Genomic DNA, 22,339 nt, shown 5'->3' with positions numbered 1-22,339 from the left:
ACGAGCCCCTACAACGATAGGGGTGGAAGCCGCGGGAGCCTTGGCTGCCCCCTCCCCCATTCCCTCCATCCTCCCCCATCCCCCCGGAGCCAGCAGAAGGAGCAACCAGAAGGGGCAACCAGAGCAGACCGGAAGGGCGTCTGGGGGGCGGGGTGCAGTTTCCAGGCCACACCACCAGGTGGAGCCAAGTCCCCGCTAACCACGCTTCCTACACCCCGTCTGAAGATCCTTGGGTAAAACAGCATTTTTTTCGTCAGGCGCACTGTGCTGGCCGCTTGGCTTTCACGACCTTGCTTGGTTTTCAAAGCCATCCCTCAGGATCAGTGTCATTTTAAGTATGGAGAAACTGAGGCTCGGAGAAGTGATATGACTAAAGTGAGGGCTGGGGACTCAGAATTCCTGGGCTCAAATCCCAGTTCTACAGCCTACTAGGATACTTAAACCTGTTTGCACCTCAACCTCGGGATTTGAGAAATGGGGCTAATAATAGCAGTAACATTACGGTAGCTAATAAACTGCAGCTATTTGTTTTTTAAGTAGGCTCCATGCCCAGTGTGGAGCCCCATGCAGGGCTTGAACTCACGACCCTGAGATCAAGACCTGAGCTGAGATCAAGAGTCGGACGCCTAGCTCACTGAGCCACCCAGGCACCACTTTAGCTGTCTGTTTTTATTCTGTGTCCAACCCTGTGCTGTGCACCTTACATAAATCATTCATGAGGTCCTCACAGCTACCTTAGGAGGTGGCTGTTAGTATCTCTGTTTTGCAGATAAGGAAACAAGGCTCAGAGAGGCTAGCTGCCCGTCCCGTTCCCACACAGGAATTTCCACCCAGGTCTCTGGCAGAGAGCAGTAGGAGGTGGGGGTCATCCAAAGCCTCAGGGAAGTGAGATGCGCTAGGTTCTTGTCCTGGCCTACAACTCTCCATCAAGGCTCCCAGGCTGCTCTGGCCTCAGTTTCCCCACTGGTACCAAAGGAAACTGAGATGCAGAAAGCCAAGACCCCTTTGCAACCCCCTGGCTCTATGACTCACAGTGTGGCAGCCAAGAGACCCCAATCCTGGAGGTACCAGAGCTGGGTTATAAGGAGCCCACAGTGAGAGGAGGGACCCAAGTCCAGGGGTAGCCCCACACCCTGAACAAAGCGACCCCCAGCTCAAGTCCCTCTAGGCCTCCCTCATGCCACATGGGCCCATGGCTTGAAGACACACTGACGGGGTGGCTCACAAGGCCCTTCTGCCCAGCGACACCAGTGACAGCATCCATTCTCTCAACCTCCTTTTCCAGAAACATCTTTGTGAACCTGAAGGTCCCTGGCGGCCTGGAGCAAAGTCATGCAGAGCCAGGTGGGGAGACAGGAGGGAAGCAGAGTGGCCTTTGGTGTTCTCCCAGAAGTCTCTGCGGTGCCCCCAGCACCTGCTTTCCTTGGTCCAGCAATAACCCCGGGGAGGCCTCCAGGTGCCAAAAGACCCAGAGTGGGAGGCTCTCAGGATGTCTGTTCTTTCAGGCAACAAATACAGTCAGGTCACATTTGATGTGACTCTGATTTATGCAAACATGAAACAATCTCCTGTGAAATATTAATGAAGTTTCACTTTGTGAACAGAAAGCTAACTTTTTTTTCCCTTGTTAAGAGCATACAACTAAACACAGTCCAGTGTCTCCCTGCTTAGGAAGAATCCAGGTCCTTTCTTTTGACACCCCACTCCCTCCAGCTCCACCCCCCTTTCCCTTCTCAGCCAAGTTCCCCAGAGCTGAGCTTCTCAGCCTTGAACCCTCATTAAAATGCAGGTCCTGGTGTGATTAGTCTGGGTGGATGAGGTTCCTCATTGCCAACAGTCTCCCTGCAGAGCCCATGGTCACCCTTTGGGCTGTAGGCTCGTCTTGGGCACATTTAGCCCTCTATCCACCTGGTTTCCACCCCACAACCCAGCCCCCACCAGGTCCTCAACAATTTCCACGCAGAAGGAATCTGTGGGCCCTTGTTAGCCTCATCTTACTCAGCCTGGGCACCCACACTACTTCCTCCTCCTTGAAACCTGTTCTTCCCTTGGCCATGCTCCCCTGACTGTCCTCCTACCCCTCTGTCCATTGCGCCCCTGCCTCCTCTCATGGGTGTGTGTGTTCATACCGGCCCATCTGTATTCCTTCACCCCAGTCACTGTGAACTCTTCAGAGCTCAACATGTAACACTACGGTGGGCCAATGGGGCTCAGCCCTAGACTTCTGAAGGAATATTAAGGAAGAAATACCCTCTTTCTGCTAGGGTTGTTAAGACCGGGCATGGACCCGGAGCTGCCAGTGGCTGTTTCCGCCACCTCTTAGGGGCAGTCAGTTTGAGAATGAAGCCAATGAAGAAGAAAGCAGAGCCACGTCCTGAAGAGAAGCAGCCCCCAAAATTTCCTTTGAGCGCTCGGATTCAGCCATGCCTGAAACCCACAGACCTTCAAGTTATGTGAGCAAGGACTCCCTTTCACGCATAAGTCAGTTGGGGTTGAATTTCCCATTACAAGCAACCCAAAGAACCCCAATGGATGCAACTGACAAACACATATCAGTTCACTCTGCATCAGCCATAATAGGAAGCGAAGCAAATCCCAGCCAGACCTTGGCCTCGGGGAGTTGACAGTCGTGTGTGTGTATGTGTGTGTGTGTGTGTGCAAGGAAGAGACCTGTTCAAAAACCTACAGGGCAGAGAGTGAGAAGGGCCAGCTAAGTGGGCCAGTGAGGGCTTCCTAGAAGAGGCACCCTGAAGGATGGGGAGACCTGTCTGAGGTGTGAGACATCCTCAGACCTGGCTCCAGGCACTGGAGGAGTTGATGCAGAGCAGGTCCTGGAGGCCAGAGAGGAGGCCCTAGGGATGCTCTGGAAGAGACGAGAGCCTGGCAATGGTGGGACGTGGAGTTCCCACTAGATCACAGTCCCAGGAGGAAAGGCAGGCAGCTCTGCTGTTTTCTCCATACTTTGTCCTCCCCTTTTACTTAAGCAGCCACCACCTGGTGCCCCAGGACTCTGTGTTCTTTTACTTACTGTTCCCCGGTCCCTCCTTGCCAGGATCAGAACCTGAGAGGAGGTTCAGAGAACTGACTTGCTTTGCCTAAAATCATACAGCTGTAGAAGCAGGGTCAGGATAGAGACTCCCCCCCCCCCCCCCCCGTTTCCTCCCCCTGAGCAGGCACTTGGAGCTGTCTTTACTGAGCACTTACTGTGTGCCAGGCCCTGGCTGGGGGGCTTAAACCTCACCTAGTTCTCACACCACTTTCAGCAAATTGATCTCTATTTTGCAAATGAGGACTGGGAGGCTGAGGTGATGTAACTTGCCTAGGATCACACAGCTAGAAAGTGGGAGGGTTAACACTTGAACTGAGGTCTGACTAATTACTAAAGCCCCTGTAAGGCAAACATACTAAAAGCTACACCAGGTGTGGAAATTATGCCAATGTCTGCCTCGTCTTGTCTCCATCTATACCACAATGTCTTATCACTTCCTCTTTCAAGTCCCAAAGTGGTCAATTCAGCCCAATTTGTTTTTGTTTTTTGTTTGTTTTGTTTTGTTTTTGTAACTCAGCCCAATTTGGTGTTTATAAAGGGCCTTCATCAGGACCAGCCTCTGTGCCAGGGATAGCAGTGAAGCCTTGAGAGGAAAAATTCTGACCATTCGTAGGGGTTTTTTTTCTTTTAAGATTTTATTTATTTATTCATGAGACACAGAGAGAGAGAGAGAGAGAGAGAGAGGCAGAGACACAGGCAGAGGGAGAAGCAGGCTCCATGCAGAGACCCTGATGCAGACCTCGATCTCAGGACTCCAGAATCACTCCCTGGGCTGAAGGCAGGCGCTAAACCGCTGAGCCACCCAGGGATCCCCAAAGGGGTTTTCAAAGTACAAAACATTTTCAAGTATGTTACCTGTTTGGTGTGTATGTTCGCCTCTATCCTCTGCTGTTGGGGTCTGCAGGTAGATGCACATGTGAGTGCTCTCTGGGGTCCAGAGCCCGGCATGGGGCAGGGCCAGCATAGAAGCTCCATACATATGTGATGAATGAATGGATGATGGGATGAGTGGATGGCTGAAGGGATAGGAGGGTGGATGGGAGAGATGGAGAGAGGGATAGGATTCTGGAAACTTCTCACTGGGCTCTGGATCTCATCCTTGCCATTTATCTATTCAGCCAGTTGGTCAGCCTGTCAATTAACTTGTTGTTTGCACTTTATTTTTTTTTATAAATTTATTTTTTATTGGTGTTCACTTTCCCAACATATAGAATAATACCCAGTGCTCATCCCGTCAAGTGCCCACCTCAGTGCCTGTCACCCAGTCACCCCCACCCCACCCCACCCCCGCCCACCTCCCCTTCCACCACCCCTAGTTCGTTTCCCAGAGTTAGGAGTCTTTCATGTTCTGTCTCCCTTTCTGATATTTCCCACTCTGGGCTCAAATCCCCAGTACTCATTACATGTGTGACCCTGAGCCATTCACTTCGCCTCTCTGTGCCTCGGTTTCCTTGTCTATAAAATGGGAACAAAATAGCACCTGCCTCTGGTTGTTTGGGGGAGTGAGCAAACATGAGACTATGCGTTCCTACCACTCGTGAGCTGATGGCAGTGGTTGAGTGCCCTGGAGGGGTGGCCCATCTCTGGGACAAGTTCATCTCAGACTTAACACAGGGCATGGCACTCAGGAGGCACCCCATAAATGGTGATCAAATGGAAGAGTGGTCCCAGCTCAAAACAATTTACGTTTGTTAGATGAATGAACAAATAGGTGAATGAATGAATGAATGAATGAACGAATGAATGAATAAAATGTTTAAGAGCTGAAGAAACAAAATGCATTGCCTCTAAAATCAGAAAAACAGCAACGACAAAATTGTGACATGTATAATTAAAGGTCTTCAGACTGTAACATCGTGACAACTTTATTATTATTGTGTGCAGCAGGTGTGAAAATGACAATGTGTTAGAAAACATTTGTTCCTTGGGTCTTTCTTATTTGCAAGGATTCCTGAGTGGGCAGTTCAAGTGTGGGAAGCTGGGGCCTATTATAAATTGGATGAATTATTCGTACCTGGCCGATTTCAAAGGAAAAGCGACAATCCTTTCAGCCTCTTTACAGTAAAATAAAGGAATTTCCCTCAGTGGGTGAAAGTTGGGTGCACATCTCTACATCAGCCATACCCCGGGGAAAGGGTAGAGAGGGGGAGCCAGTGAGCAGATCCTCAGTCCAGGACCTCCCACCCACCCCTCTGCCACCCCAGCCCCATCGCCCCCCTCTCTGGTCTCAGCGGGCTGGATGACTTTTTAGGACCTTTCTTGCCAGATAATTGAACGTGTTTGGAAAAAGATACCAGCTCAGAGGTTAAGGGCTAGGTCAGTGGGACCAGGAAGCTGCGACAGTAGGGATTAGTAGTCATACCAAGGTAGCATGACCCAGAGTTGAGACAGCTAATCCTTAATGCCTCACTGGAGATTTTCAATGAGAAATTCATCCCACGACCCTCCAGGCTGGGGCCCTTGTCCCCAAAAGGCAAATACCTGCCATGCAAGAACTGCCTGTACCCTGAGGAGGGGAGAGAGAGGTACAGGATGCGCCAGAGGAGCTGTCATCACTTCTCTTTCCGGGATGACCCAGACAAGCAGGCCTGGACCTCAGATGACCTCTGAGAGTACCAACCTCCCCACCCACCATCAGAGACCCTTCACGTGCCCCCTCACATTCATGTCCTGGGGCGGGGGATTTTGGAGAGTGTTTGCTGGGGTGAAAGGGGGCACTGATGCAGCACCCCAGCACCGAGCCAGCCCCAGACTGACGTCTTCTCATGGCACATCACAGCAGACTGGACAAACACGGAGCCTGGTATTAGCACACAACACGGAGAAACAACAGGCTCGAGAGGCCAGGGATGCCCAAGGCCACAGGGCTGAGAGGAGAGGTCGGCCTGGCCAGTCAAGCCCATGCTCGAAGCCGCTTCCCAGACCAAGGGTCGCCAGGAGCAAGCAGGGACCGGAGAGAGAAAGGAGAGATGGGTGGTACCATGACGTCTAGGGAGAGGCAGATGCCCATGGAAAGTACTAGAAGACAGAGCGCCATGGCTCTCCCTTGGGGAGCTGCCTGTGGGCAAAGTCCTTGACCTTTGTGTAGAAATTATAACAGCAACTCGATGAACATTTCTTCAACAAGGGGTTGTGATGGCACTGAGGGCGCGGCAGGGGACAAAACAGAATCTCTGCCTCCTGGAGCTTCCATTCCGGTGGGAGAATGAGAGCCACAGGTCTTTACAGAGTGCTCACCGGATATGTCTGTGTTATCTTGTCTGCTCTTCAGACCAGTCCTACGTGGTAGGCACACTCACTGTGCCCACTTTACAGACAAGTAAGCTGAGTCTCTGAGAGGGTAAGATGGCAGGGCTAGTAAATGGCAGAGCGAGGATTTGAACCCAGGCCTGTTGTGTCCCTCGTCACACTCCCAGTTTCCCTGGGCTCCTAAACTCTGTGCTACATCACCACGCACTACTGTTTTATTGCAGTAATAACAATGATGGTGGCAACTCTGATCCATGGAGAACCTTCTCCAGCAGGAGCAGAGCTGGGTTCTCTGCTCACATTTCCTCCTTTAGCCCCTGCTAGCAGCTCTTCTGAGGTAGAGACCACTCTAATTCTCATTCTATGGTAGGAAATAGAGGCTCAGAGAGGTTAAGGCACTTGCCTGCTGTCACACAGGCAACAAGGGGAAAGGCTGAGACACACACCCAAGGTCCACTCCAGCCTAGATGTGCTCGGGCCAAGCTGGAGGGACTGTGAGCCACTGCCAAGGTTCTGCTTGCCCGTCCTGAGTGCGGCAGGCATCACTGATCCACCGTCTCCCAGCCCAAGAACTTCCCCCAGAGGGCTTCTCAGCAGGATGCTACTTCCGGGCCCTACACTCAGGGAGAGTCATCTACGAGACCAGAGTACTCAGACTTCCTTAATTTGGTCCAGGAGGGGAAACTGAGGCCTAGTGAGGAAATGCACCTGTCTGGGTCCATATGCCAGCAGATAACAGAGCCAGAATTGGTTGCACTGGCATGTCAGAGGGCTGAACCCACTTTAGCTCATCAGGACCTCACTGCACACAAAAATAAGAAGCACAGTTGCCATCAATTGAGCATTACGCATGCTGGATGCACGGCCTCATTCAATCTTCTCCATAATGCCATCGAGGCACGGCTACATACAGGTGGGGAAACTGAGGTGGGGAGCAGTGTAGTGACCAGAAGCCAGCAGTAACTATAATCATCATCATCATTGTTGTTACCATGTGGGTTGTCCTCCTCATCCTCACAGTGTACCTGGAAGCAAGGCCTGTTGTCAGTCCCATTTCCCAGATCAGCAAGAAGAAATTCAGCAAAATGATACCCCTTGTCCAGGTCATTCATTTTTTTAAAAAGATTTTATTTATTTGAGAGAAAGAGAGAGAGAGAGAGAGAGAGAGAGCACGCATGAGCAGGGGGAGGGGCAGAGGGAGAAGCCAACTCCTCGCTGAGCAGAAAGGTTGATGTGGGGCTCGATCCCAGGACTCTGGGATCATGACCAGAGCCCAAGGCAGATGCTTAACCAACTGAGTCACCAGGTGCCCCAGTCCAGGTCATTCAGCCAGCAACAGCCAGGCTCGGCCCACCACCCTCAGCACCTGCTCGGCACCCCTCTGATTCCCAAGGACCAATGCCAGGCCTGAGGTCTGGGCTGTGTTCCTGTTCCTGAGTTCCAGGAAAAACTCTCTTCAGAGATTTCAGCACTGCCGTCAGCTCCATGCCCCATGGCGGGAGGAAGAAGGCCTAGACGTTTGCAGAACTAAGTGTCAGGCAGCCAAGGAGGGGGCTCTGATGACCTGGTCCAAGTCCACCCTGCAAGGCTATACTGGAAGGGTTCTCCAGGCCCTAGCCCCAGGCTTGGGGAGCCAGGCTGCCACCTCCCCCCTGCTCTGTGCTCTTATGGCGGAGGTATGGGCAGTGTGAGCAGAGCTAGGTCTGAAGCCACCAGCCTTTTCCCACCCTCTGAGCCACGACCGTGTGAAGGACAGGCCTGCCGAGTCCTTGCTGGGTTGCACGTGAGGGAGCAGAGGAGACATGCGCAGGATGCTCCTGAGCCCTTGGCCAGGGCTCCCCAGCCTGATGCCAAGTGGGCACATTGGAGTTTCCTGTGGCTTGTTCCAGTTGACACGGGCCCAAGGCACCAGGCGTTACAACCAACTCAAACAGCACATTCGGAGGGATAAACAGGATGTTCAAACTCAGACTCTCCTGCCCCGCCAGCTGGCCTCAGTGTGACAGGGGTGGTGGAAGCACCTTCTCTGGGACCCAAATACCCAGTTCCTGTTTGTGTAAGGCCTGGCCAAGCCATCCCCGCTCTCGGAGCCTCAGTCTCCTCCACTGGTAAGGGGGCTCTCCAAGGCTCCTTAGGGGAGTTGTCATGAGGATCGCCTGGTGAAAGTGCCCCTAAAGCATCGAGCGCAGTGCCAGGCACACAGCAGCTACGGGGTACCCCAGGCACCTTCCCCAGGCACGGCCCCTCTGCCGGCCAGGACACAGACTTGGGGTGACTGCTTCCCAGCCCTGCCCTTTCCTGTCCGCAGCCTGGCTTTGAGCAAGTGGTCCTTCCCCTCTGAGCCCCACGTCCCTCATCTGAAACCCAGGGCAAGTGACGCAAGGTTGCTGAGGGGCTGAGACAAGATGAAGTAGAATCACCTGTAGAGAGCAGGTGCCAGATCAGTGGTAGTTGTTATTATCACCAGTCTGCTCTGGGGCTCTCAGCTCCTGTAGGACCATCAGGCTACACTGTGGAGTGCTGTGCATCTGAACTGCAGGGTTGAGAGGGTCGTGTCTAGGCTCAGCTGAGGCTCTCGGAGGTTGGGGTGGGGGCCACAGCTCACAGGACTCAAGGTACAAGGCACAGGGCACCATTGGGTCACCCAGTCCAGTGGTTTGTGTTTCTGGTCAACCACCAGCCCCACCAGGTAGCCAGGACACAGACCACCCTGGGGCGAATGAGCTAGGGATGAGACTCAAGGGCCTGGAGGGTAAACATACTTCCTAAGTCCTTTTGTTTCATCTTTTTAGTAAGGCTATTGCCCAAAATCAAAAATTCCAACAAAACTGAAAGATATTCAATAAAAGAGGAAGAGAAGCAGGGTCCAAGGTCACTGTGCAAACTTGGACGAGTCCTCCTCCTTTTCTGGGCGCCAGGCTCCCCAGATTTCCCAGTGAGGAGGTTAAACTTCTGCACCCTAAGCTCCCTCTGGCTTCAGGCTCTGCAATGTTTCAAGGATAGTATGTGAGCCTCAAGCTGCCATCGGAAGGGAGGAGGCCAGTGTGAGCGATGAGTCCCTGACTGGGGACTGCTGTGGCTGTGAGTGGCAAGAGTGCCATTCATGGGCTTAAAAAAAAAAAAAAAAAAAAAAAAGGAAGAAGAAATTGATTTGAACTCAAAAGTCCAGGGACATAGATGACTTCAGGCACGGTTGGATCTAGGTGCTCAAATGACATATTTTCTCATTTCCTTAGTATTGGCTTCATTCTCCAGTGGGCCTTGCCAGATCATTGTGTCTAAAGTATTTAAGGAAGAAAACAGACCCAGGCTATCTGTGGAAACGAATCCCCCTTTGTGGGAAGTGAGCTCTTTCATGCAAAACAGTGGTTAACACTGATCTCCGGGCTTCTGTAAGTTCTCATTGCAGGCAAGGAACCATTGTTTTCTTCATAGGAGTCTTGCTTGTGCCATCTTGCTCTTGACGGGCACATACACATGCATGCATGCATGTATGTGTGTGTGTGTGTGTGTGTGTGTGTCTATACACGTGTGTATGTGGACTTGTTCAAGTATTCCACACCACTGTTGGAAGTAGGATCTGGAGAGCCTCAGGAAAAAGGGGGCCTGGTTTCTCCCCACTTTGGCAAATTTAGCCTGGTGTACACCAGGCTTGAGGGATCCCCCAAATGTTTCAGCAGAAGGGGGCCCTTGAGGCTGTGGCGGAAGGTCCTATCCTCGTGAGATCAGAGCCAATGAAGCGGCAGAGGAGTGAATGACTGGGAGAGTACGGCTCCTTAGGCAGCAGGACCTTTGAGCTGCTCAGGGGAGGACAGGGCCCACTACTCACTCATCTGCCTCTGTGCTACCCAAGGCCCGCACGGGGGCACGGGAGCACGGGAGCTTCTAGTCAGCATCACCTCAGAGCTCAGCCGTGAGAGGCAGCTATGCCAGGGGGAGAGGCTGGCTTTGTCCTGATGCGCTCCATGCTGAGGAGGGGCCCTGCACAGCCACGGTGGCTCCAGGAGGCCACAGCAGGGAAAGGGTGGGGTCTCTGTGGGTGAGAAAAGGGTGGGGGGCGGGTGAGAAAAGGAAAGAAGTGGGAAGCCTGAAGGAACCACATCCTTGCAAGGCAGCCAGATCCAGGCAGAAAGGAAACCTGAGGGAAAGAATCATAAAAATTTACAACATCGCTCCTTAAGCACTAGGCCAAGGAGATTTAGAATCATGGCTCCAGCTACGTGAAACCACACGGAACCTCAGCAGTCACCTAGTCCAATTTCTGAGCGTCTCTGGTGCTGGGGACCTCACCACCTGCTCAAGTGGCAGCTGCTCTATGAGGCGCTCCAAGGAGAGGCTTGAAACATTCTAAGGATAGATTAGGGTCTTAGGGACCTATGTGACAGGAAGTGCCCAGAGCACAGGGTGTTAACAATTTACTGGGGGCAGGGAACCAATTGAAACAAAAAAAATCCAATTGTGATGATTTGTGATGAAAAAAGCCAATGAGTCGCTGAGGGTGGGCTAGTTCAGAGAGTCTGGCCGCCTCAGCTAGATAGTTAGGGAGCTTCTGAGGAGGTGGCATCTAGGGCTGGGGACAGATGGGGAGAAGAGCTCGTGGCTGAGAGCACAGCCTATGCAAGGGCCCAAGGCAGGAAAGAGGTTGGCATCTTTCTGGAACAGAAGGAAGAGCAGTAGGGGCTGGGGAGAGAGAGGTAGGAGGTGAGTTTTGAAAGGCAGAGAGCAGATGCCACAGGCTCCATGGGCCATGGTGAGGACTCTGCGAGTGATACCTCTCTGGCAGCTGTGTTGAGAGTGAAGCAAATGGTGGCAAATGGGCAGAGGGAGACCTGGTGGTATGTATCTCCTGACACTGGCTGTGCAGCCTCAGGTAAGGCTCTTAACTTTCCCAGGCCTCGCTGTTGCCCACATATATGGGGGTAATGTGGGGGCAGATTTTGTTCACTCTGAGGAACTCCTGACCAACTAGATGGAGCAGGCAGGCTTTGGGGGATAGTGGGCTCTCCGTCATCACAAACATTCACACTGAAGCTGGCTCCACCCTCAGACACCAGAAGAGGGTTGGACACAGTGACCTCCCTGGTCACTGACCCTGACTGTGAGGTCCACCACTAAACTTCTCTTACTGGGTGACCTCAAACTGGTTGCTTCCCCTCTCTGTGCCTCAGTTCCCAAGTGAGGACAGAATTAGTTGCATAATCACTATGGGTCCTCCCACCAGATGATTCTCCTATTCATCCGTACTCCATCATCGCCCCAACTCCCACTCATGATGGTTGCTGTATTGGCCTCTGGAGGCTCCATGAGAACCTGGTCTTAGTCTTGGCAGAAAGGCCTCTGCACGTCCATCCATTTCAGCTCAAGCATCCTAGGTGACCTTTGGGTCGGAAATCTATCTGCTCATCCTGGACAGGGTTATTTTCTTTGGAATCTCTCTGGATGGCCCTGGAACCAGCACTTGCTTCTGTGTGTAGCCTCCCATCCTGTCACCACCATATAAAGGCCACCAACACCTAGCAGAATCCCAGGAGACCGTGCAGGGGAGCAAGGATTTACGAACATCCTCCTCCAAACCTGTGAGTGATGGGCTTCCCCCTGCCCCCAATGGCACTCCACATGGAGATCTTCAGAATATTTTGGGAGCAAGAGGCAGAAGGATGGGGCCACTTGGATTCACTAATATTTTGAATATAGCATATTAAGAGATATATTATATTAGAAGTGTCAAACTGATGAACAACGTAGGGTCATGACATGGTGCCCATTTATTTGCCCATACTTTTATTCAGCAAATATTTATTTATTGTACTTCCTAGATCCAGGTTTTTACTGGGGGCTGGAGAGTCTACAGTAAAGTAAGTTGTAGTCCTTCTCCTAAGGAGTTCACAGCCTGATGGGAAAGGCAGACAAGTCATCACTAACTGACACCTAGAACTCTGAAAAGAAGACAAAGACAGTAGGATGGTGTGGTGGGACACCCTAACCTCAATTTTGGGAAGAGAAGGGGCCCAGAGTGAGCTTCACAGAAGGCATGACGTATTCCTGAAGCTAGAGAGTCAGTAGGAAATGACTTAGGCAAAATTGCAGAGACGAGGAAAGATGTTCCAGGCAGAGGAGCCAGCATATGTAAAGGACCTTCGTGTGAAGAGCATAGACTTGGAGATAACTGTGACTTTTCAAATTTTAGCTCTTCTACTCACCGGCTGTGTGCCTGTGGGCAAGTTGCTCTAGCTTTCTGACCTGAGTTGTTCATCTGTAAAACAGAAGTTAGCCATATCTATCTTAAAGGAATGTGAAGTGTAAGAATGATAGGTGCTTATCAAAGATTTCTTTTCTCTCTGGGTAATTCTCACTCTTGTTCCTCCTATGACTGTCCAGGTGTCAAGACAAGATGCTTCAGCTTTGGAAACTTGTTCTCTTATGCGGCCTGCTCACTGGGACCTCAGCGTCTCTCCTTGGAAATCTTGGCGACGACCTGAATAATGTTGTGGACAAACTGAAACCTGTTGTTGAGAAAGGACTTGAGACCGTTGACAATACACTTGAATGTGAGTAAACAAGAGGGATGATCAGTGGCACCTAGGAGCTTGCCTCCTGAATGCTATGCCTGCATTACCAGAGGCTGCCACCAGGGGTTGCTGTTTAAGGATGGTTTACTGAAAAAAAGGTGGCTATTCAGTTCCTGCTTCATTCATTCATTATTTTTCTAGGAACAAGCAATGCTGAAATGAATATCTTTTTACACATTATATTATGGCAAATTTTCCTAATATGTGCATAGGATAAATTCCTAAAAAGTTCTAAAGGTATGCACATTTTAAATTATAGGAGATGTTGACAAATCACCTACATTAACATTCTCTCCAGAAGTCTTGGAAGAGTGCCTTCTTTTTTACTCCCTTGACAGCACTTGTATGGGCAACTAAATGTTTTGGTAATTCCATAGATAAAAGATTATAACTCATTTCACTTTGCATTTCTCCAGTTATGAAAGAATTCACTCATTTTTTTCATATTTTATTAACTATTTACATATTTTGGCATAAATATTTTGTTCATATTTATAGAATATTCTTCTGCTAGGCTGTTCGATTTTCTTATTGATTTGTATTAATTCATTGAAAATTAGCCATACCTCAGTCTAGTAGCCTTACAGCTACCTAGCTTTATATTTAATCATGTCTCTTTTTTATTCTGATTTCTTAAGAGAATTTGGTTTTCTTTTCATTTTCTTGAAACATTAACAGCACACTGACAAACATTCTTTATAGGAGGAAGTAAATGCTATAAATGGCTACCATTCAAACCTTGTCAGGGCTTAAGCAACCTTCAAAGATATAGAAAGGATCCACTCTCTAATTTCACTGCTGGGAAGACTGAGTTCAGAAACAGAAGTGTCCGGATCAAGGTCACCTAGTGAATTATAGGACCAAATATACTTTTATTGAAATTGGTAGTCTCCACTTGCACCATCATAACTAGGTAGATACTGTCCATTGCAGAGCCAAGTTGCAGAACTATAATTACATGGCTTCTCCTGTATACCTTTTTGTTTTTCCTTGGATTAATAATTGCCTTGTTTCTCACTTGATTTATTTCCTATTGCATAGCCTTAATTCTTTTTATATGCACCATTCTACATCTGCTATGACTATCTAATCCCTCTTCTCTCTGGAGCCCTCCCATTAGAACACTTTGTTTTCCTGTTCCTGTATGAATTATTGCTATCTGAGCCTACTGCAAAGCTGTCATTCTGGGACTCCTATTTGCCACTTTTGAGTTGGAGCCATACTTTTTCCTTGATTCTAGATTTTCCATTTCTTAGTTTATTCTCTCATTTTGTTTGACCTAGTTTTTTAAACTCGTGTGAACATCTCATTAGAGCAATAGACCTCTTCTCAAGTCACCACTAGAAGCTGCTGTACAATCAACATCAATTGCCTGGTTAGTTGAGTGATAGCTTTGTTTACGAGTGATGAGTATATATTAGTATGAAGGCAGGATGGAAGGAACAAGGGCTCTCCAGACTCATGACTTTAGGCACATTTCCCTTTTTTAAAGATTTTATTTATTCATGAGAGACATAGAGAGAGAGGCAGAGACCTAGGCAGAGGGAGAAGCAGGCTCTATGCAGGTAGCCTGATGTGGGACTCGATCCTGGGACTGGGATCATGCCCTGAGCAGACACTCAACCGCTGAGCCACCCAGGCGTCCCCTTTAGGCACATTTCTTAACCATTTGATCCTTTATCTCCTCATTTAAAAATGCAGATAATAACAATATCTATCTCATTTGGGTAGTTATGAAGAGTAATGAAATAACAGATAAATAGTCTTACCTAGTGCCTGGTGCATAGTCACTGCTCCATAAGTGATGCATGACACTAAATGACCATCGTTTTTGTTAGCTGTTCTTCAAAAACTGAAGGCTGACTGGAAGATAATTCAGAAATCCAAGGCTTGGCATCTGGCTGAGGAAAAGGTGCAGGAAGTGAAGAACTTGGTGAATGATGCTCTTTCTAAGATTGTTCCAGCTAAGGATGACACTTTGGGGTAAGTTGATGTTTCAGGGTGGAGATCTTTGCTCCAAGAAAAGAGAACACCCATCTTTGGGGAGGTGAGTTTAAGGTCAAAGACAGAAAGGTAGCTAAACCTTGTTCCTCCCCACAGAATCAAGGTGGTCTGAGGCCAAGCAAATTAGAAGCAGGACTGCAGGACCAATCTGGGCATCTCATGGATTTAGGCTTCCATGTTGCCTAATTTTAGGATCAGGGCGAAGATCCTCTTAATCCTTACCTCCACCTGTTTGCTGGTGCCTGAGGTCCCTTTTCCATGGAGCATGACTTTCTTCACCAAATATAGCTGAGGATAAAAGTCAGAATCTCCTCAGGAGAGAGAAAACTGGAGTTCATACCACATAGCTGGCTCTACATATGGGGTTTTGGAGTCAAACAGTTCTGGGTTCAAATTCAACTCTGACACTTATTCCTCCCTGGAACCTTTGTGGGAAATTACATCTGCCTGAGCCTCAGTATGCCATGTCATAACATGAAGAGGACCAAACCTCTGAACAGGGCTATTGTGAAGGCCAAAGAAGGTAAAGTTGGTGAGGCCCAAATGTTCAGCATGATGCTGGTGTAGAGAGGTGTTCAGCACATGGCTGTCATGTGGAATAACTAAGGGAAATTGTGGTTTTTGCACAGGTTAAACATCATTAACTCCCGCATCCTGAAAATCAAAGCTGAACTGACTCTTGATGGTGAAGGCCTTAACATAAGGATCCCCGTTGTTGCCAATGTCACCCTGGCCCTGTGAGTATGCATTAGGGTCTGGGATTTGGGAGAGGAAGTGCACCATGGCCAATGGATCTCCAAACTGAAGTCAGGCACTTCTCCATGCTACTATGTAGCGTTGGGCCTCAGTCTCCTAATTTGTAAATGAAGTGGACTTTCCAGCTCTAAAATCTGAAGTAAATGTTCTAATGAACTTTGGCCAGAACAAAGTCTCTTTTAAAACAATCCCCCATTAAATATTTCTGAAATCATAACATTTATCTAATTGTAAAATTTGAAAAACTGAGAAGGCATGAGCATTTATAACTCTTTGGCAAAATTTCCACCAGCATTATTTTGTCTCTTGAGATTCTCTTGAAAAAAGCAGCGACCATTATGGCTAAACACACATAGTAGTGTGCAGTATATAGTGAAGGACATGTGGGAAATTATGATTTTAAATTATTTTAAAAGAGAGAGATAGGAAAAATGAGCATATGTGGAAGAAGACAAATTGAAGACACGGAGATTCCATCATTCATTAGCCATGAGATCTCAGGATGGTTACTTAACCTCTCTGTATCAGTTTCCCCATTTTGAAAATAAAGATAATAATAGTAATTTTACCTCATGGTATCACTGTAATGATTAAATGAATTAATCCAGGAAAAAATATGTTTTTTAAAGATTTATTTATTTTAGAGAGACGAAGAGAGAGGAGGGGGAGGATCAGAGGAAGAGGGAGAGAGAATCTTAAGCAGAGTCCTCACTGAGCAAGGAGCCTGACGTGGGGCTCAATCTCAGGACCTGAGCCAAAATCAAGTCAAATGCTTAACCCACTGGGCCCCCCAGGCACCCCCAAAAACTGCTTTTTAGAAATGCCTAACATAGGAGCACTTGGGTGGCTCAGTGGTTGAACGTCTGCCTTTGGCTCAGGTCATGATCCTAGAGTCCTGGAATTGAGTCCGGCATCAGGTTCCCCACAGGGAGCCTGCTTCTCCCTCTGCCTATGTCTCTGCCTCTCTCTGTGTTTCTCTCATGAATAAATCTTTTTTTAAATGCCTAGCATATAATTTGCCCTCAATAAATGTTAACTATTATTATTTTCATTATTAGAGTGGTGCTATATAAAACTGTCATATGAACCAAATCTACGTGGCCAGGTGAAAAAGCCCTTAATGTAAATGTTAAATGCATTAGGAATATAGACGGTGCTGACATTATCCATAGACATCTTGGAGAGTAAATATTCACACTGGTGGAAGAACCCCAGTGGGCCTTCTAGACTTCTGTTCACTGGGAATCTTATTTCCTCTAGGCCTCTCATTGGCCGGGTGGTCAACCTGAAGGTCTCTTTGGACCTTGTGACTAGCGTCAGACTTGCAACTGATGCCCAGACTGGCGCTGTCACAGTGATCGTGGGAAAATGCAGCAGTGATGAGGACAGCATCTCACTCACCGTGCTGGACAGGTAAGGCCCATCCATCTCAGCAGAGCTGGGCTCTCAGAGGAGTTGAGGACCCCTAGCTTCAACCCTATTCCTATAACCACAAGGTGGCACCATGTGGCAAGAAAGAGTTTAGGCTCTGGAGTCAGACAGACCCTGGTTCAAATACCAACTCGATGCTCACTTACCACTTTGTGACCAAGTTAGCCCCTCTGAGTCTCAGTTTACTCATCTGTAAACTGAAAGTGACAATAATGCCTCCTCATTGGTTTTTGACCATATGAGAAAATATGAGTGCTTAGCACACAGCCTGGCACGCATTAAGCCCTCAGTGATGATAATATCCATGCTGACTGTCTTCTTGTTCTTTCCATTCCTGAGACAGGAGTGTTGGCCTCTGATCACTTTGCAGTTCTGTCAGAATTCCGATTCCTGCTGTTAGAAGCTCTGTTGTTAGGTGCATGCACATTTAGGATTCTTACTTCTTCTTGAAAAAGTGACCCCTTTATCATTATACCTTTCAATAATAATAATAATAATAATAATAATAATAATAATAAATTGTATTTTCCTTCCTGCCTCCACGTGGGAGAGGGAAGAGAAGTAAATGCTCACCATGGGCTCTAATTTCAGATTGTCCCCAGAGAGTCCTCCATTCACTGGAAAGTTCCTGAAATGAGATCTTGAAAACTGAATCCTCTCCATTTAAATCACTGATCCCTATTAATCCACAAAATCTACTTCTTAACCTGTATGCTTGAAAGAGCAGATTTGGTGGAGGAAGAGGGTCGAGGGAGGAAGGGCTTGGTGGCTGTTGGAGGAGAATTATCTGGAAGTTGAGGGCTGGGGCAGGTTAGCGTTGAGGCAAACAAGGCTGGGGTCTGTGCTCTCAGCCCTGAGGGCCTTAAGCAGAGGTCATTCCTCCCGACCCCTTCAAGGGATTTGATCACAGTTTGCAAGGATCCCCCCAAACCGAAGAAAAACTCCACTACCTGATGTTATTTGGGAAGGCTGGGGTGCAAACTGATAGCGCTGAGCCCTGCTGGATCCTGCCTTGTCTGCAGTCCCAGGGAATTCCTCCTGCTGCTCTGGGTCTCAGTGTCCACATCTGTGAAATGGCACCCCTCTCTGCTGCTCCACGCCCGCTCACGCCAAGCACTCCCCATGACTGTCTGAGCTCAGTCGGATCTGGCTCCGGACTTGCTCACTCTGCTCCAGACACACTGGCCTTTGCTCCAGGTCTCCAACAAGCTCTTTCTCACCTCTAGACCTGTGCCCACGTTGATCTGACCTTCTAGAAAAACCTTTTCCCCTCCACCTGCACTTCTCAACTTTCAGGTTCTCCCTCAAAATAATCTACCCTTGCCCTTCAGAGTACTTGTCACAAGCTGTCATTCTATTTTTTTTTCAAAGATTTTATTTATTTATTTGAGAGAAAGAGAATGAGGGGCGGGGAGGGGCAGAGGGAGAAGGAGAAGCAGACTTCCTGCTGAGCAAGGAGCCCAATGCGGGACTGATCCCAGGACCCTGGAATCGTGACCTGAGCTGAAGGCAGATGTTTAACCAACTGAGCCACCCAGGTGCCCATTATTCTATATTTAATTCTATGTTTACTTCAGTCTTTCAGCCAAAAATGCTTGAGCATCTGTTATGTACCAGATAGGCTCTGAGCTCTGGAGAATTTATTGGTGACAACAGACAAGGAGTTTTCCTTGTTTTCCTGGAGTTTATTGTCCTGAGGAAAAGGTAAACAGACAAGTGTCCAGTCCATCAGTAAAGAGCCCCCAAGGAAAATGTCAGGTTACAATGAGCCCTCAGCAGAGCAGTGCACGTAACAGGACCGAATGATAGAAAGCCCTCTCTTAGGCAAGCAGACAGGGAGGGCTGCCCTGAGGAGGTGCCAGTCATGCTGGGAGCTGAGTGGAGGAGCCAGCCATAGCAAGACTTGTTTCATGTTTAGGCACCAGGTTAGGAGCTGCTTGGGCTTTGCTCATCCCCATGTCCTCAGCATAGCTCGATGCCTGGCATGCAGGCAGTGATCTGTGGATGTGTCAAATGAAAGAGTGGGGTCTTAAGGTTGAAGTGAGCCTCTGGACAGAAGTGTGGTGCCCCTGAATAGAGGCTCTGCCTGTGTTTAGAAAGTCACTGCACTACCCCTGGGTTTGCCTCATTTCAAGGTGGTCCACCATCTCCTACCCTCTCCCCACCCCACTGTGTGGCAGCTCTGACCCCTTAACTGGGCTTTATCAGTTGCCTGTCTTTTCCAGCCACAATGGTCTGATCGAGAAGGCCGCGAACACCGTGAGCAGCTTCCTGACAAAGACCCTGTCCCGCCTGATAGAGAAGGATGTGAGTCCCCCTCTCCTTGGGGCCCAGAGACATGCCTGGGGGTGAGGGGGAGGAAAGGGAGGCAGGTATGCCATTCACAGGTATGCCCTAACTGTATTCTCTGGTACCTTTTCTTCTGGGGTGCAAACTTCTCATTGGGCTGTCAGCTAGAACCTGTGCCCCTTTACTCAGCCTGTGGAGAAGGAGAGAGGAGCGGGGGGAGGGGGGGGGTGCGGCTGACATGAGCTGAAATCACTGGGTCCCAAGCTTGGTCCATTCACCATATCTACCTGCCCGCAATATGCCTTTTTAGCTAATGCGTTCCTCTTTAAACAACATGATTTTACTTAAACTTATTTAAAAACATTAATTTTAAAAAGAAAACTGTATCTCTACCATAATTAGAAATTAATATCACTTATGTAATTAATTTAAAAAATATAGAGACCTATAAAATCAGTATTTTCATCTGTGCATCATACAAAACCATATGTACTATGTGTCCAAAGTTCCAGAGATTCTGAATCAGTCATTCTGGAAGGGGGCTGAGAATCTGGATTTATGAAAGAAAAACCCTCTAGGTGGTTCTGTCATTCATTGAACTGGAGGAGTCTCTCTACTCAAAATATGGTCCTCTGACCAGTAGCAAGGGTGCCTCACCCTTGAGCTGGTTAGAAATGCAGCCACTCTGTGCTGCGCCCTCCTACCCACCCCCAGACCTGCTGAATCAGAATTTGCATTTTAATGAGATCCTCAGGGAATTGTATACACACAGTGTGAGAAACTCTGCTCTATGATTCCCAGGGCCCCCTTTGATTCCTTAAAATTCCAGGGTTCCAAAGTTCAAGGTTTCTAAGAGTGTAGGCTTCTGAGATGTTAACACTCTAGATTCTCAAGGTTCTAGGATTCCAATGTTCTAAGGATTTAGAATTCTGGCCTCCTATGGTTCTCTAGTTTTGGGCTTCTAGATTTCTATTGTTCTGAGATCTTGGTAGGTGGCTGGCAGTTTGATCCCAGCTGATAATGATCTGTCCTCCTTCCTGCTCCTGGCCTTCCTCTCCTTCCCTCCCTCACTCATTCTCTCTCCCTCTCTCCCTCCCCCCAGGTGTGCCCACTGATCCACACCTTACTCTCCAACCTGGATGGGCGTATTATTCAGGACATCATTGGTAAATCACAGCCTGGGGACCGGGGGAGGAAAGGGGCTTTCCCTCTGCAGCCTCCCAAGACCAAGCATGAGCCCTGTGCCCACCCACAGCAGGGGTGGTCAGGAGGCTCTGGAGAAGCAGGAAGACCCAGCATCTGAGCAAGCTGGGAGAGTGTGGCCAAACTGAGGGAGTTCCGGGCCTCTGTGAGCTCTCTACCATCACCGCTCTTTAAACCCGCAGAATCTGCCTGGCAGAATGATGTGAGAAAGAAGATGAGCCAGATCTGGGTTCAAATCCTGGCTTTCCTATTTAGCAACTGGGGGGGACTTGTTCAAGTGGCTCCGCCTCTCTGAGCCTGTTTCCTTCTGGGTGAACCAAGATTTTAAACACTGGAAGGTGATGAGTGGATTAAAAGAAGGAGCATAGAGTCTAATATCCAGTAGGCATTACTAGTAAACACCTGCCCTTCCCTTTCCCTCTTTACGAAAAGCTATGGTTCCTCCTCCAGCCATGGTGGGGACTTTCTTTGGCCTTTGGGTCTCTAGGCAAGGCTGAGGTTGCTGGGGATACTGGAGCAATGGAAGTGGAGTAAATGAAGGTGTCAGGGTCCTGGAGGCGGCCCTTCTATGGAAAGAGCCACAGGTCGGTTTCTTGGGCCATCACTCTACTCCAGCTTTGCATACACCATCCCATTGGATCCTTGTGACAACACTGTGGCCTGGGAATTGTCGTTATATCCATTTTGCAGATGAACAAACTGAGGCTCAGAGAGGTGGGCTGACATACCCGAGGTCCCATGCCTGTCAGACTGACCCACTGGAGAGTGGCAGCCATTGGGATCTGGTTTCTACTGGAGACCGAGACCTGCTATTCATTTTGTTCCTTCAGATAAATTTCAGAAGGAAGACCACGGGCCTAATGCTGCCTGAAGAGAGAGATGAGGAAGACTGCTGGTGAGGCCCACCTGAAGGTAAGGGGTGGCTCTGTACTCCATAAGAGGTTGAGGCCCCTCCACACTTGGCTTCTCTTTCCTTTTCAGCAGCAGGCTGAGCCCCCTCATCTTGGTCATAGACTGAACTGTGACTCTGGTCTGATCCTGGTCATACTCTGTACCCTAAGCCTTATTCACTCACTCAGACTGTGAGCCTGGATCCTGCTTACAAACTGAGCTTTGACCTCAGTTATTTACTGAGCAAGAACATCGGTCGCAGACCGAGCCATGACCTTGATCTCAGATCATGATCCTGACCCTGACCCATGATATTGAGCCCTGAACCCTGGCTCCTGTCTTGGCCTCTGATCAGTCTTTTCACATCTGCCATTGTTGGATCGTTAAGGAGAATATGGGGAGGAGGATAGGTCAGTGCCAGGTGCCAGAGACACACCCCAAACCACAGTGCCAGCCCCTTCTCCAAGGCCTTAGACTTTGCAGGATATTGTAGAAAAGAATTCAGGCAGCAGTGTCTGGTGGCTGGCAGGTATCCACAACAATCCCTTGTGGTCTCATTTCAGATCGGTTCCAGTGGCTCAATGGTGTCCCTTATAGCATTTCCATCCTGGCAGATGCAGCCACCTTCCAACCAGAGTGACAGCCTGAGCACAGCCAGCAGCCCTCCCAGACACTCCTCCTCACAGTAGGAACGGCAGCCTCTGTGCTCACCACCCTCCATCCCCTGCAATAAAAAACCATTTCTGCACCCTCCTGTGTGGCACATTTTATTCCCTCCATTGGGATGAGGGGTCAGGCAATTAGGGTGGTAGAGACCAGGGTGGGAGCTGGAAGGGACATCTGGAACTATCCAGCTTGTTTTACAAATGGGGACACCAATGCACAGAGAAGACAAGAG

General features: G+C 48.9%; 1 protein-coding gene across 1 annotated transcript; it reads left to right on the top strand.

Moving 5' to 3' along the window:
* Window positions 1–12,689: 12,689 nt before the first annotated feature.
* On the top strand, window positions 12,690–22,081 carry BPIFA2 (BPI fold containing family A member 2). The gene is made up of 7 exons (XM_026009704.2): window positions 12,690–12,846; window positions 14,706–14,850; window positions 15,501–15,608; window positions 16,888–17,040; window positions 19,284–19,365; window positions 20,450–20,513; window positions 22,005–22,081. The coding sequence occupies exons 1-7, from the start codon at window positions 12,690–12,692 to the stop codon at window positions 22,079–22,081; spliced, it is 786 nt and encodes a 261-aa protein (XP_025865489.2).
* The last annotated feature ends 258 nt before the right edge of the window (window positions 22,082–22,339 follow it).

This window comes from Vulpes vulpes, chromosome 14 (assembly GCF_048418805.1).
Source record: "Vulpes vulpes isolate BD-2025 chromosome 14, VulVul3, whole genome shotgun sequence".
In the NCBI taxonomy this organism is placed as follows: Eukaryota; Metazoa; Chordata; class Mammalia; order Carnivora; family Canidae; genus Vulpes; species Vulpes vulpes.
The sequence above is the reverse complement of the archived record's forward strand: the minus strand, read 5'-3'. Positions and strand labels throughout refer to the sequence as shown.